We start from the raw sequence: 17,289 nt of genomic DNA, 5'->3' as shown, positions 1-17,289 counted from the left end.
TTCAGATAGTTAAGCTCACTTACCATAAGGAGTATAAAATCAATTAATGCTTTGCAGAACCCTCTGCATCACCAATTGAATTACGAAACACACTCATCCATCTACACACACACACACACACACACACACACACACACACACACACACACACACACACACACACACACACACACACACACACACACACACACACACACACACACACCATGTAAAGAAAATGACATCAAGCTCTGTAGTACATACACAATATTATGATCATCCATTTCATGTCCCTCAGGATGGACCTAAAAGACACCTTAGAAATTCTGCTCCTGGAGAGAAGGAAGAAAACTTACTTTCTTTCCACTTCTGGTGTTGACACGGTGCTACTGAAGCCCAGTGACTCCTAGGAGAGAAGATTCACAGTGTCAGTGCAGGCAGAACAGCAGGCTTCATCTGATTTGTACATAATACCACTTAAAAAAAAAAAAAAAAAGGACAGAAGCAAAAATAGATGATTAAAGTCACTGTGCTTACTTCGATCTGGGACCGCAGCTGAAGTGACGTTGGGCTGGCTTCGGGTTTCTCCTAAAACAGAACAGATGCTGGTTTAATGAGACTTCCAAACGTGGCACACACCAGAAGACAAATAGTTGTGTAAGAAGAGATGGGGGGATTTGGAAAATGCTAGGGTACGGTGGGAATAGATGGAGGAGATAAACAGATTTTCTGGAAAAACTATTTTTAAAATGAGAGCCATACCCTTTTAAAATTGAACTGTTTTCCAAACTTCATCACTTGACACTGTTGATAATTTTACTGCAGAAGAAAAAAGCACAATCTAACTGAAGGGTACTAAGAGTTAATGGTGAAATGATGCTCTGGATGTGATTAGACCATCATCAGGACACAGAATTTACTATGATCCATTTGTGCCATACAGTCATGAAGAAGAGGCAGAGGACTCAGACAATTTTAGAGACAAAGTCGTAGAGTATAACACGCATTTTATGGTTTTTTAAAAAAACTGTATCCCCTTTGAAAGAAAAAAAAAGAGAGATAAACCTGCCACCTGTGATAAAAAATAATATATTGAAATAAGCTTTGACAACAAAACAGGATAATTACACTATTAGAAGTGTTAGAATATGCCGTAAGAAAATGAGAGTTATACTAGTAAATAGAGCACAGAGCACCGCACTGATAACTTTTCATAAGTAGAGAAAAATTTTAAATCTAAACAGGTGCTAAAGCGGAGGTTCGCATCAAAGTGTCATCCAAGTCCAGGGTGGTCCCCGGCTGACCAGCAAGTCCTAAGCAGGATGATGGGCAGTTTTAGAGGAAGGAGTAATATCACTAACGTTGTACAAGTTTGAACTATCAGATTAATTGTGAGTTTTTCAATAATCCTATTGGGTTCTTAATGATTGCTATCTTCTTCACGACTGTACGTGCACTATATGAAGACTGTTTTGTTGGTCTCAGCTAACATTCAGGAAATGGGGGCAGATCATCCAAATTACGAATTCTCACTTGCATCTAATTGTTCATTTTTTTTCAGGTTGCTTAATTCCTCATTAGCACAACTGCAAATCTAGATCAATATTTTAAAACTTAGCAATGAAACAGTAACGTAAGTGTAACTCGGAGTGAAAGTATAAATGTAAACAAGGTAACAGGAATACAAATTTCCAGTACAAATAAAGAAATTAAAATGAATGTGTTGGGGTGATTAAATCTGAGAACAGGATGATTCTTCAACACTGAAAAAGTGTTTAATGGACTGGCAACCCACTCACCTCCAGTCCCAGGACCTTATTTGTTATGAAAAAATATCAGAGTGGGTGTGAAGCCCCAATGAACTTCTCTTTGGTTAACATCCTCCTGGTTTTTATTGCCACCTTTGTTTATAATGATCAAATTTATATTCTGTCGCAAAACAATGTATGGAAATGTTTGAGTTATATTCCAAGTCCAATTGGTATGATGGCAGACTCAAGTGCAATCAACAAAGGGGATATGTATTTCAGAGGTTCTTGGTGCTTAGAAAACAATCACGATGCCCTGATACCTAACCTCTTAGCATTATGGCATAGAGAAATTTACAAACTTAAACAGCAGGAGGTAAGCAAAGGTACAGCTTGCAATTTTTTCATCTTAAGTCTTCCTGTTCAGGAGTCGGTATGGAAGCCTCGGCATTCTGACACACTCTATTAGTTCCTCTGAAATGGTCCCTCTAACCCCCAACTCCATAACCATCAACACAAAGTAACTGATTCGACTCTCTTCCCCTCCTCTGTTCTTAACTTTCTTCATACTCTGAGTCTCTACATTACTCGGTAACGTAGACCATGATAGGAAATTACCTGCTTTTATTGTACATTTTTATCTGCAGTTTTCTAATAAATTTTATTTATTGAGTGTATCACTTGTTACTCCACACCATAAACACAATGTTTACAGTATATTATGCAAAATGTACCCGTTCCTGCATACAAAACCGATGCTTGTTAACAATCATATTAAATGTTCGATGATCTGGAACTAATATTCTAAACAATTCATTTTCACATGTTAGTTTGTCACTTATAATAGACATTTGACTGTGCTGTAGCTACTTAGGAAATTGGTTGGGTGTGTAGTTTGATATACAATGTATTAAAATTCACCTCATTAAAATAACGGACCCAGTTATTGTTTCCATGCAGAACATCTGTTTTACCAGGAACAGGATATGTTTAACAGGAGATCTTGCACAATGATGTTTCTAGCGTTTTTTTTTTCCCCCAGAACATGCCACAAAATAATGTTGTTCAGAGCAAACATTATTAATTTCATCTCTCAAGGAGAGATGACCATCATTGTTAAGAGACATTTCTTAGAGTAAACGTATCCTAAAGTAAAAGTATTACACAATTGAGGAGAAGCTTGTAAAATTATCCACTAAGTTAAGGACCCATATGATGTTTGGTGAGAAAACAGAATGGACTATGGGCAAAATTCCATCATTATGACATTGATGGATGTCACATGATATTAATGACAAACATACAAAAGACTATCATTCTATCATGTTCTTGCGAATGTGATGAAACCCATGTGGACCTACCATCTAGCCTAAGAAATGGAACGTTACAAATAAGAGTTAAAGCTAGCAGGTGTTCTGACATACGTTTGGATAAAACACCTTATGTACAGAGCATGAAACAAATCTTGAAAATACGTCATACACACTTAAGGAAAAAGTGCTGGATAACTTTTTATTCTGTTTACCTCTAAAAAAAATTAGATTTTTTTTCACAGCACAGTGTGAAATGAAAAAGTGTGACAGAGTCAGGCAGAAGGAACACCAGTCATGTGTGCAGCAATAAAGGGTATTGCTTATGTAATTCAGAAGGACAGATTCAGGTCAGAATGGGCAGAGAATTTGCAGCAACATGGATCGATCTAGAGATTATCATACTAAGTGAAGTAAGTCAGACAGAGAAAGTCAAACATCCTATGATATCATTTATATGTGAAATCTGAAAAAAAAATGATACAAATGAACCTATTTACAAAACAGTAACAGACTCACACAAAGCAAACTTATGGTTATGAAAGGGGGTAGGGGAAGAGGAATAAATTAGGAGTTTGGGATTGACAGATACACACTACTATAAATAAAGTGGATAAAGAAAGTCCTACTGTACAGTACAGGGAACTATATTCGATATCCTGTGATAAACCATAATGGAAAAGATTCTGAAAAAGAATATATATATATACAAATAACTGAATCACTTTGCCGTACACCCAAAATGAACACATTGTAAATCAACTATACTTCAATTTTAAAAAATTAAAAGAACTATTGGGAAAAAAAAAAAAAAGAATGGGCAGAGAAAGGCTCCTTGGCATCCCTCTTCCCTGTCCAGTCCCCAGATTAGGCCAGCCCCTTCTCTGCTCCCAATTCAACCAGTGTAATGAGGGGAAGGGGCAGGAAGCCATGGTCTGGAGCTCCAGCAGAAGGAAGTCCTGATGAAGGGGGGAGGTGGAGTAAGAAGAATTAAAGAGATACACCTGATTGCCCAGCCACTAACTACTTTATTCTGGGACTAATGGATGGTCTACAATACAATTCCTGATTTTGAAGTCATCACGTTGATGGAAATCATAAAAATTGTGAATACCATCAAAATCACTGAGTATGTATGTATCTTTTGGGCATGTTATGATAAGTGATGATCCCTGAGAAATAAGATTCTTCTGTCTCTCATTAACATATTCTGACTGTTCCAGTTGCTACTGCTGTGTAACAAATCATCCCAAACTTAGTTATATAAACCAACAAGAATTTTGTTTTGCTCACAGATTCTGCGGGTAAGAATTCAGGAAGGGCACGGAAGAAAAGGCTTATCTCTGCTCTATGATGTCTTCCTCAGCTGGGAAGATTCAAAGGGGGCGGGGGGTGACTTGTTGGTTGGAGCCATAATCATCAGAAAGCTCACTTACTCCCATGTCTGAAGGCTGATGCTGGCTAACAGCTGGGACTGAAGCAGGAGGTATCAGCTGAACACCTATACATGGGTGCTTCCAGAGAGAGAATACCAAGAGAACCAGGCAGAAGTGTATTACCTTTTTTTAAGAAAAGTTACAATTTATTTTCTTTAATTTTTATTTTATATTGGAGTATAGATTAACAATGTTGTGTTAGTTTCAGGTGTACAGCAAAGTGATTCCATTATCCATACACATATACAAATACACTATCTATAACAGAATCACTTTGCTGTATACCTGAAACTAACACAACACTGTTAATCAACTATACTCCAATATAAAATAAAAATTAAAATAAAATATATAACCAAAAGGGCCTATGTATAGCACAGGGAACCCTCCTCAACATTTTGTAATAACCTAAATGGGAAAAGAATTTGAAAAAGAATAGATATATGTATATGTATTACCTATTATAACATAGCCTCATACAGTGTCACTTCTGCTGGACCCACAAGCCCTTCCGGAGGCAAGAGTCCGAGCCCCACCTCTCACTTGGAGGAGGGTCAAAGTCACATGGTAAGAAGGGCACTGGGATGGGAGGTATCATTAAGGCTGTTTGGAAACTACAGTCCACCATACTGACTGCCAAGGAGATGGGAGTTCAGGTAAGTTTTTGAAACCAGGAATGAGATGAGACTATTTATTCTTGACAATGTCCTGAAACATTTTTTTGTGATTTTTATAGAGTTTACTCAAGCAGCATATCATGGCAATATATTTCATCCTGAACTTATCACATAAAACAAAAAAGAAGCAGACACAGATACACAGAACAAACTAGTGGTTACCAGTGGAGAGAGGGAAGGGAGGAAGGGCAATAGAGGGGTAGGAGGGAAAAAGAGTTATTAATGGTATTGTATGACATCATGTGTGTGAAACTTTTGAAAAGTGTAAAGCATTATTGAATTTTTTTAAAAGTTGAAGTATCACAGTGTTTTAGGCTACAGTTATTATTTGTCTCTTATTTCAAACTTATTATAGAAAATCTCAAATATACAAAAGGAAGGAGAACAGTATATATAACAACCTCCCAAATGCTTATTACCTAGCGGCAACAATTTTCTACTCATCAGGATCAACTTCGTTTCATCTATACCTTCACCCATAATTCAGCTCCACCCTTTTACTTTGAAGAAAATCCCACACACCGTAACGTGAAATATCACAATTTTTTTTTTGGCAGGATCTTAGTTCCCCCACCAGGGATCAATCCCGGGCCCCCTGCAGTGAAAGCATGGTCCTAACTACTGGACTGCCAGGGAACTCCCTCACAATTTTCAATGTTAAGGTTTAGCTACCAGGGTTTCTTACATCCTAACTGTGGCTCAGTCTTGAGCAAACGGCTCAATTATCAAGAATTCCACTCTTTCCTAGCACTGGAAAACTTTCTTTGGTTACCGCAAAAAAAAAAAAAAAAATCACTTTCAACAAATTTAGATATTCCATCTAAATGTTGCAAAAGAACATGAAGAAACACACTCCAACTTGAACACAACCACAGAGTTCATTAGAGAAGGACTCACTACTGTTTCCCAGGTATAAATCTATCATCCTAATACTTTTTGAGTATGATATGCTCATTGACTTTGCTCTTGACAGTATTCTGAGCAGTATTTTATGAGAAATAACTCCAAACGTTGGTCCATGTTCAATGTGGGCATCCAGGGAGCCACACAGCACTGGAAGCTGAGCCTGAACCTGTAACTGTAGGTTAGGGTATCATAGCTTAGTTAAAGTTTAAAAAATTTAAGAAGAAAGTGGATGTATGGAACTTGACCTATGAATTAAACTGCTTATCATTAAGCAACATGTGTATGCCTTAGTTAAGAATGACAAATATCATTAACATTACAAATTCTTAGTGAGTTTGTAAATTACAAACGCTTAAGGAAACCTCCCTAACTTAATGAAGTAGTAACAGAGAAAGCCAAAGCAAAATATAAATATTGCCCAACATGGGTGCATGTAAGTATGTGCATAGGAAAAGGTCTGAGAGGATCTACACTTCTATTCTCTTTGCCGCTTTTTACAAGCATGTAATCTTGCATTACCTTTATTATTTCTTTTAACAATGGAAAATCAGCTTAAAAATACAATCTCCAAACCAGACTTACAGTGGTGATAATTTTGCAATTATTATACATACAAATATCACATACAAATATCAAATATTATGTTGTACTCCTGAAACTAACACGATGTTTACCCCTCCTGCTTTTCCAACTGTAAAGTTCGTTTGGCTTTGAGCACTGGCAGCATTGAGGGAGGGACAGATGTGGCAGAGGGTATGTCAGTTATACTTCAATTGTTTTTTTAAGTTGTAATAATAGTATTATAAATAGTAAGAAATGAAGAAAAAAGGTTTTATAATTAAACAAATTTAAATTTAAAAACAAATGATTCCTTATAATATATCATATATCATATGATATCACTTACATGTGGAATCTAAAAAAAGATACAAATGAACTTATTTAGAAAACAGAAAGAGACTCACGGACATAGAAAACAAACTTATGGTTACCAAACAGGAAAGATGGAGGTGGTAAATTTGGAGTTTGGGATACAGCTACACAATACCATATATAAAACAGATAGGGACCTGGTGGTGCCAGTGGTTAAGAATCTGCCTGCCAATGCAGAGGACACTGGTTCAATCCCTGGTCCAGGAAGATCCCACTTGTTGCGGAGCAACTAAGCCCGTGTACCACAGCTACAGAGCCCGTGCACCACGACTACTGAAGCCTGCGTGTCTAGAACCCGTGCTCCGCAACAAGAGAAGCCACCACAATGAGAAGCCCAAGAACCGCAACGAAGAGTAGCCTCCGCTCACCGCAACTAGTGAAAGCCCGCAGGCAGCAACAGACCCAAAGCAGCCAAAAATAAATAAATGTTTGAAAAAAAAAAAGGATAAACAACAAGGTCCTACAGTATAGCACAGGGAACTATATTCAGTATCTTATAATAACCTATAATGGAAAAGAATCTGAAAAAGAATATATATACATACATATATATATATAACATATTGAATCACTTTGTTGTACACCTGAAACATTGTAAATCAACTATACTTCGATTTAAAAAAAAATAAAAATTATAAAGTTAGTTATAAAAATTAAAAATTTTAAACTGCAATCTCCAGATCCTATATATGTTTTTAAATTATCCACATGTATATGTTTATAAATGTATGAGAAAACATCTGAAAGGATTCCTAAACACCAATGATAGTTCCTGCAAAGGCCACTGTATTTCTGAATTTTTAACATATTTTCAAGCACATATTAATTTTGTAGTTTTTAAACATAATAACCATTCTAAAAAATTAAATCTGATAATTTTAGTTTTATCTCAACAATTAAAATTAAAACTTAAGAAATATCAAAACTTAATTTCTCAAATTAGGCCATGCCCTGTTTAAAATTCTTCAAGTGTTAAAAGTTTTAATAATTAGTGTCATAAAGCTATGCATGAATTTTATGTTTAACAATAAAGGTCCATGATGATTTTAGAGATAATCTCATATTCATAATTTGAATGAAAGAGACTAAACCATAGTATCATACAGTTTTTTAAGAAAGGAATCAGATGACAAAATTATTAGGGGAGAAAACCTCAAATCCATTTCTTATCAACTTGGACAATTTCTGGAAATAGTTCCCTAAATGTTTATTACGTCTAACATAGAAGCAAAAAAAAAGAACAAATGTTTCAAGATGAAATCAGTGGTTTGCCAAAACCAGAACCAAAACATGAGAGCACGTGTGTGCTGTCACCAGCTTGGGCATGTGCACGCGTGCCCAAACACAGGCAACACACACACACAAACACACTATAAGGTCACACCAGTAGGGCATGGGTCAAAGAGAAAACTAAGGTTCTGACCCTGATAGGCTACATTTTCACTCTGAAGTGCTACAACCCACTGTGCAATACACCAGCGTCAAAAACCCACTCAGGGCAGAGTAGGACCAGGAAAGCAAGTATCCTGCCCCCATCCTCACCCCAACTTTGTTTCCACGTTCTTGTGGAAATCCACACCTCTCCCTCCCTTCACGCTGGCAGAGCTGGAAGCCAAATGAACTTTACAGCTGGAAAAGCAGGAAGGCTAAACCCCTCTCCTATTCCAAAAGCGGAGAGGAAGAACCTCAGGCGCCCACCAGCTCTGCTTGGCATCAAGTTCTCCTCCTCCATCCTGGGTACAGGAAGGAGGCCTCGAAAAAAGTGAAAGGACTGAGCGCTTACAACTTTCAGTTACAAGTGAAACGCCACATGCTCTTATTAATGTGTGCAATTAATGGAGGGAACCAAGCTCTGAACTGCTGGGCAAAGTTGCTGCTGGTGGTCGATTTTAAGACGCATGCGGCATCTCTCACTTGACAAGAAGACTGAAGTGGTGGTACCTCCCGTTGGCCGAGTCTCCTCCCCTCTTGTCTGACTCCTCCATTCCAGCCCATCCGTGTGGCATGTGTTCATTTTCTCAGGATTTAAACCTCAATGTTTTCTTGGGCGTTTTCTCACTCCCCATCACATCAGCTACTAGGAGCTGCTGCTTCTCCCTTCACGTGGCTTCTTGCATCCAGCCAACCCATTCCACTCCCACAGACACCAGCTTCTTTGCAATCCTCCCCTCACAGACCTGGACCGCGCTGCACAGGAGAGTGGGAGGTGATGACGTCAAGCCAGGAGAATTGAGTTCCAGTCGGGCTCCCACTTTAGACCTCCATTTTATTTTATTTGTTTTTTCCAATGGCAATGAAAGAGAAATGGACCATTTGATTATCTTTAAGTTCCTTTTGGACTCTAAAACCCCAGGATGGAGCAGTGTCATGCCCATTCAAGCACTACTGTCCATTAAATCTTCTTGAAATCCTAATGCTATGTCCTTGCTATTTAAAGTGCTTCATGTAACATGAGCATTAGAATCACCTGGAAGCTTGTTAGAAAGGCAGTCTTGGGCCCCACCCCAGACCTCCTGAATCAAAATCTGCATTTTACCATGATCCCCAGGCCATCCGTTTGCTCGTGTCACTTTGAGAAGCACACTGCTTTGTACTCTGTGTCATTTCTCCGTTCCAAAATTTCCCCAAAATGTGGAATCACAATACCAACAGGATAAAGTCCACATTTCTGAAGGAGAGGCCATTTGACCGACAGGCGGATCACAAACCGGGTGCTGGGTCCAATGTCCCCTAAGTGCTTGCTGTCCTAGTAGTTTCACTTCTGTTTCCTTTCCACCCAAACCCTAGTCATCCTTCATGTACAAACCCACCTCCCATTAAACCTTCGCTGCCCAACTGTGCCTTAAATGCCATTCCTGAGGGTCTCCCTACATGTAGCTACTCTTCTGCTCACTTATTTGCATCGTATTCCCTCAACTAGACTGTAAATGCCTTTTTTTTTTTTTTTTTTTTTTTTGCGGTACGCGGGCCTCTCACTGTCATGGCCTCTCCCGTTGCGGAGCACAGGCTCTGGACGCGCAGGCTCAGTGGCCATGGCTCACGGGCCCAGCCGCTCCGCGGCATGTGGAATCTTCCCGGACCGGGGCACGAACCCGTGTCCCCTGCATTGGCAGGCGGACTCTAAACCACTGTGCCACCAGGGAAGCCCTGTAAATGCCTTCTTAACGGAGATTCATTGTACCCACATACAGACAGGCACACAGACACACAGACACACAGAGACACACACACACACACACAGTCTCACAGTCCAACAAAAACTATTCAGCACTTATTATGGACCAAGCCCCATGTGAAGTGTTAAGGAGGCAGCAGTGAACAAGACAAGGGTCCCCATGGCTGTTACTTTCTGAACAAGAGAGGAGCTTGATGGCTATCTATTGGTTTGATTTGTTTAAACTGGATTACTTTGCCAGTAATTCTGACTCTTCCATTAATTTTTCATTCCAGTCCTACTGATTGGGACATGTATTTTCATGCTTTAAGATTTCTTTCGGGTTGCAGAGTTAGATCGGTAAGTAAAAGCAATTCAACAAATATTCTCAAAAAGATCTACAACTCAGACCTATAAGAACTTAAAAAGACCATGTTAAGGTATTGAATCACTTTTAGGGTAAAATCTGTAGTAGTCTGTGTGTTCTAAATTCGGTCCCACAGGTTGTCATATCTTATTTTACCTAAATCGTTCATAGGTGAAACAGGAAACGTGAGTCATTTTCAGGCTCCTGTAAATAAGCTCACCGCCCAGCATATCAACTTTTTTCTAATGAGTGGAAGTGAATGGAAAACTACTCTCATCCCACCACATCAAAGAAGAAATGTTCCAAGGAAACAGCTTTTTTTTTTTCACAGTTGAATGCTATTATACTAACTGCAGCCTTAAAACCCAACTATAATGAACAGATCAGTGAATTTCTATAAGTATTGATAAGAAACCAAAAGTGGCAATTTCCAGCTAGCCATTACTGCTCTGTGGTAATTAAGTCTCCTTGCCGCATTAGTCCATGTTCTCTAAGCCTTTGTTCCATATTTATTAGACCTCTCCACATTCCAAAAAATGACTTAAAATGCCTGATAAAGCTTAAGTGCAATGTTGCCTGATAACGTTAAAAAACTAATGTAAATGATACAAAGGGGGAGAAAAATCAAGATTGTGTAGTAAAACTGGTCCATGAATTAGGTTAGTTCACAAAATTCAGGTTATGGATTCTACACTAAAGATAGACCACACGTTTGGGGCTAAGCTTCTAATGTTTAATGCAAAGGAGACATGATCGGTTAGATGGACATTATCCATCATGAGAATGAGAATTTCTCCTCTGGCTTCTGGCAGAGAGGACACTATATCACACTGACCAACGTCACAAGCCACGCCCCTGCAGAACTGTCCCACAAGTGCTCTAACTTCAGCAAAGCTGGAGGTAGGCCTGAGATCCCCTCGTGAAAACCAAGGGACCTCCCAAGGGGACATTCATGAAACGCACATCCTCCTATCTACTGGAAGTACCCAGGACAGGGGCAGAACTCAGTCTGGGGAGAAAGCAGGGTGAGTTCTGCCATCTTGAAGCATGACTATGCTAAAACACAGGGGAGAGTCAGTGAATGTTAGACGAACTGGTTAAAATCAGGGATAATTTTAATCTAAGAGTGTCAAGCTTGGTACTCTCATGCCTCATTTCAAACAACAAGGCAGTATGATTCTTTAATTTCTAAACTGTCTTAGGAAATGATACACTAGATCTTTCAGGCTACAACTTTAACAGTGTTGAGTACACAGCACGCACCAAGCATCTTGAAGACAGGTAGGAATGAGACCTAAACCGTTGCCTGATGATAGATCATTTCAATAAAATGCATCACGGTAGAAGAGTGCACCTTTTACTACGAACGAAGTTAACGCAAGTATGTCATGTCATATAAATGTAAATATTAAAGACACAGCGTCATGAAGACATTTTAATCACCCTTTTAAAAAAGTTGTGAGAGAATTCCCTGGCGGTCCCGTGGTTAGGACTTGGTGCTTTCACTGCCGGGGCCTGGGGTCGATTCGACCCCTGGTTGGGGAACTAAGATCCCGCAAGCCGTGCGGTGCAGTCAAAAAAAAAAAAAAGTTGTGTAGTTCAATTTTTCATTTTACTAGCAGGACTTGGCTTATGAAGACCAACATACAAATGGCCCCTGCATTTCCCAGTGGTGGATGCGCACAACATCCAGCCCCTCTGGATGGCCCATCCAATCTCACTGTTGTGAGAACAATGTGCAGTGATCCACACTCACCAAGAGATACTCTGGGTACATCTAGTTGCTGACTGGGATCGATAAACCTGAGACAAAAGTCACAGAAAGCAACTAAACGGGGCCCACTTATTTTTAATTTCTCTCCGTGTCTCTTCATTTGCTCTTTCATCTAACCACTCCTTAATTTAAAAAATAGTTATTGGGCTTCCCTGGTGGCGCAGTGGTTGAGAGTCCGCCTGACGATGCAGGGGACACGGGTTCGTGCCCCGGTCCGTGAAGATCCCACATGCCGCGGAGCGGCTGGGTCCGTGAGCCATGGCCGCTGAGCCTGCGCGTCCGGAGCCTGTGCTCCGCAACGGGAGAGGCCACAACAGTGAGAGGCCCGTGTACCGCAAAAAAAAAAAGTTATTGATCACACACCGTACGCTAAGCACTGTTCTAGTCAAGAAGGATAAAACAGTGAAAAAAGACAGTTGCTGCCTTCATGGAGCTTACATTCTAGTGATTTCTAAAGTCACTCATGGGAATCATTTGCACTTAATGTCTAAATCACAGGCCCTGTATTCCTTCTGTTCTAGCACCAGGCATGATATCTGGACAGCTGTGCTCAGCTTTGGATGCCAGATTTTCCAGATGATAATGAAAACCAGGAGAACCTTTGTTAGAAGGGTGTCTAGAAATGGAATCATATGAATGAGATCAATTGGAGGACCTGGAGCTGTTTACTCAGAGAAGGGAAGGAGAATGCAAACATGGTAAGGGCTCCCAGGGAGAGAGGGCAGACAGCCGCCTTGTGCCTCTTCCCATCCAGCACAACAGTAACAGGCCGCTGCACGCTGAGGCACTGAGGAGGGGTTGAGTGGGAAAACATTTATTACATGTTTAAATAACATATACTGATTATACCAGAGTATTAGTGAAAATGTTAAATTTTTCCTGCGGCATGCGGGATCTTAGTTCCCCAATCAGGGATGGAACCCGTGTCCCCTGCAGTGGAAGTACAGAGTCCTAACCACTGGACCGCTAGGAAAGCCCCATGAAAATATTAAAAACTGAATTGGTACAAATCTTCCAAGTAAAATCTTTTTAGTTTTTTAATAGAACTTTGAGCTTACTGAAAAATAACTTAAAAAAAATTAAGTTATATGATTGAAACGACTGTAAGCTAAGTTAGGCCAAAACTTTTAGTGATGAGCTCTTACCACTCTTGTTGGTCGTTACTAACAAGGAATTTTATTCACACAACTAAGTCATCAAAATTGTTTTGTCCATTTCTATAACCACTGAAATACTTACGGCAATTTACATTGCAAGGATCTAACAGCACTTTGCCTAATGTCACAGTGAAACTGCGTATGAAAATGTAACAGATTTCAAATCTAGTTAAAATTTTTCATATTAGGTATTACAAAATGACCAAGTTCTAATGTCCATCCTGAAACTAGCTCAGCCGCACAGGGCCAGAGAGTCGCTGTGCCACCGCGTCTGACCACTGCACCTTGGCCTACATGCCTGAACCATGCCCCAAACTCCTTCAACAGCTCCAAGTCCCCGTGCCCATGATGTACAGGAGCAGAGCGCCGGGCAACCGGCTGACGAACTGCGTGCCACCCCTGAGCTTGCTGCCAGAGGAATCGCATATCGAGGTCCCTCCTTGGGACCATGCTCCAGTGAGCCCTAGAACAGAGGTTCCACACTTAGTGCCCTGCAATCCCCTGGAGGGCTTGTTCGACACTATTGCTGGGCCCCTCTCCAGAATTACAGATTCAGTCCATCTGGGATGAGCCCTCTCATTTGCATTTCTACCAAGTTCCAGGTGATGCGCACCCTGCTGGCTGGGGAGCTATACTTCGAGAACTGCTGCCCCAGACAAGGCTGCTCAGGGCTGACTCTAATGTTGGATTCAGTGGCCTGGAGGTTGAAGGGATCAATATACCCGGAGACATACCTAAACTCCAGCCTGGTCTTCACTGCTCTAGAAGGGAATGACCAAGACTAATGATTGTTAATTTGATTTTATTTATTTATTTTTATTTTTTGGCCACACCATGAAGCTTGTAACATCTTAGTTCCCCGACCAGGGATTGAATCCGGGCCCTCGGCAGTGAAAGTAAGGGAATTCCCAAGATTGATGATTTTAAAGTAAAAGGAAAGAGGTAGGCTCAACATTATTTAACAACAACAACAAAAAAAGGCAGGTAGAGCCAGGTGTCTTATAATAGAATGAATTATTTACAACATGTAGAATACATATAACTGGAGGGTTTGAGCATTACCATGGGACTGTCTACTGACTGGGAGGGACTGTTTTTCAGAAACTGATCCAGACCTCTGTCGACTACAGGGATTGTGCTGGAGTGTAATCGTTGGAAATTAAATAAGCCTTTGTGGGAAAATTTACTTTTTACATTACACTTTTACAGGAAAATGAACAAGTCCTAACCCAGTGACTCACTTGTTTCAGAATGAATAATCTTCAGAAGTTGGTGACAGTCTATAACTGAACAAAACTCATGTATTCATTTATTCAACCCATATTTCCTAAGTGTCACCTCTGTACCTAGTTGACATGCTGGGTACTGGAAGTATAAAGAATAGTCACTGAACTTCAGGAGCTCATGATCAAGTAAGATGAACATAACTGAGAATATAAAAACCCCAAAGCGTTCATATCATCACATAAATAACATCTGCTCTGATTAGTAAGCAGACTGGGTGTCTGAATATGGGTTTTACAAAATTATGTAGCTTCACCAAACTGGAGATGCCAAATTTAAATGAATCCTCTAAGATACTGACTCACATTTTGTCATGATTTAGAGCATTATTATTGTTGTCTTTGCAGCTATAAAAATCAAACGCTGGGCTTCCCTGGTGGCACAGTGGTTGAGAATCTGCCTGCTAATGCAGGGGACACGGGTTCGAGCCCTGGTCTAGGAAGAACCCACATGCCGCGGAGCAACTAGGCCCGTGAGCCACAACTACTGAGCCTGCGCGTCTGGAGCCTGTGCTCTGCAACAAGAGAGGCCGTGACAGTGAAGAGCCCCGTGCACCTCGATGAAGAGTGGCCCCCACTTGCAGCAACTAGAGAAAGCCCTCGCACAGAAACGAAGACCCAACACAGCCAAAAATAAATATAAATAAATAAAAGATTGCTATTAAAAAAAAATCAAACACTATCATAACATTTAACCATTGTTCTTTCTCAGACTTTGAATCATATTTTCAAACCATCTTTAAAAGTTTTTTAACCACCTTTTAAAAATTCATTTATTTATTATTTTTTTAAATTTATTTGGCTGTGCCAGTGTCTTAGTTGCGGCATGCAGGATCTTAGTTGCCACGTGCAGGATCTTCAGCTGTGACGTGCCGGATCCTTTAGTCGCATAATGCGGGATCTTTAGTTGTGGTATGCGAGATCTTTTTTTTAGTTGTGGCATGTGGGACCTAGTTCCCTGACCAGGGATCGAACCCGGGTCCCCTGCATTGGGAGCGTGGAGTCTTAGCCACTGAACCACCAGGGAAGTCCCAAAAGTTTTTTTAAACATCTTAAAAAGCCTCAGAATCAATGACAATCAATGACAATACAGTGTATTCCGAAATCATCAGCCACGAAGTTTTACTTCTAAAAGAAATGGACTTTTGAATTAATAGCAATGATGTAAAACATTTAAAAACACATTGGGATTGACATATATACACTACTATGTATAAAACAGATTCCTAATAAGAACCTGCTGTATAAAAAATAAATTAAATTAAATTAAAAAAAACACATGCATAGATGTCATAGTATTTGATTAAGAAGAGTAAGAATAAAATAAAAATTGGAATCTCAGAAAGTTGAGACAACTGCCAATTTTCAGCCCAGGGCAAACTTTTTACTGCTGTATTATGAATGCTTGAAAAATCCGATTTATAATGGAAACACAGGCAGACCAAGCCCCAATGTAATATACATAAATGATATGTTTCTGTTCTTGTCCAGTGATTTTCCTCCTTTCTAAGCATTAATCTTTGAATGCCTCACTCTATATATTATTGAACTTAGTTCAAAAGCAAATGAAATCTAAAACACCCATTTACTGAATGGCTAAAGTGCCATGTTGAAATTACTGTGATTTATCTGTTTCTTTAACGGTTACTGTAGCAAACGTACTTCATTGTTCAAAATTATTACCTGGTGGCACAGTTTACTCTGGTTTAAGCATAAATCTATCACCCCGTTCAGAACAGCAGCTGTTTGTCAAGCTCTCATTCCTGGTTCACTCATCCACAACCACGAGCCTCGACTTTTTATAACCCGAAAGTGTATCTACACGTACACTGAGGTACATAGAGATGGCACGCATTTTTTGGAAACCAATTAAATTCACGTGCACCACGACTACTACATTGGGGGAGGGGCAAGGTAGAGTACCATTTGCCCAGTACTGAGTTCGATCCCTGTGCTCACATGCTTACTCGTACCTGCATGACCGGCAGCTCAGGCACTAAACGCAGCCCCGTCTGTAGAACTATTATATTTCTTGGACATTACCGCTTGCAGGTACTACAGTCACAGCAACTTAGCTGTTGCTGCTGTGGTTATGGAGAGAGATTCTGGTTTAACATCCACACCAAGAGGAGGGCCTCCTCCTCATTTCCCGTCACGTGATTTGGTTGCTGGAAAAGTTGGGAAAACCGTGTATTCTCCACCTCGGGAAAATTTTGCTGCATACATGATAATAGACTAAATGGCTCAATATATAAAGGGTGCTGATAAATAAGAAAAACAATACTTTAGACAGAAAAACAGGCAAACAACTTTAAAACATGGGCCACAGAAATAAAGATATTAAAAAACGTGTGTTCTTAGAAATAATCAAAGAATTATGATTGAAAACTCTGAGAATACTTTTCACCAGTCAAACTGGTAAAGTTTTCTTTATCCTGATAATGTTAAATACTGGGAAGTATGACATTTTAAAAAGGAGCACAGATATGTTGTTAATAATAAAAGTGCAAACTATACAATATTTCAAGATGGTAATTTTTTTTTTTTTTTTGCGGTACGCGGGCC

General features: G+C 39.8%; 1 protein-coding gene across 2 annotated transcripts in view; it reads right to left on the bottom strand.

Annotated features, from left to right (window-relative positions):
- The window catches only part of SASH1 (SAM and SH3 domain containing 1), a gene marked incomplete at its 5' end in the record, with an annotated part of 187,854 nt that overhangs the window by 98,126 nt on the left and 72,439 nt on the right, over positions 1–17,289 (bottom strand). For both annotated transcript variants that reach the window (XM_082668750.1, XM_082668753.1), the window contains 2 exons: positions 336–385; positions 517–567. In XM_082668750.1, the coding sequence (XP_082524876.1) occupies positions 336–385; positions 517–567 (101 nt within the window). The remainder of the gene's footprint in view (positions 1–335; positions 386–516; positions 568–17,289) is intronic.

Source organism: Grampus griseus, assembly GCF_964374135.1.
Source record: "Grampus griseus genome assembly, chromosome: 13".
NCBI lineage: Eukaryota > Metazoa > Chordata > Mammalia > Artiodactyla > Delphinidae > Grampus > Grampus griseus.
The sequence above is the reverse complement of the archived record's forward strand: the minus strand, read 5'-3'. Positions and strand labels throughout refer to the sequence as shown.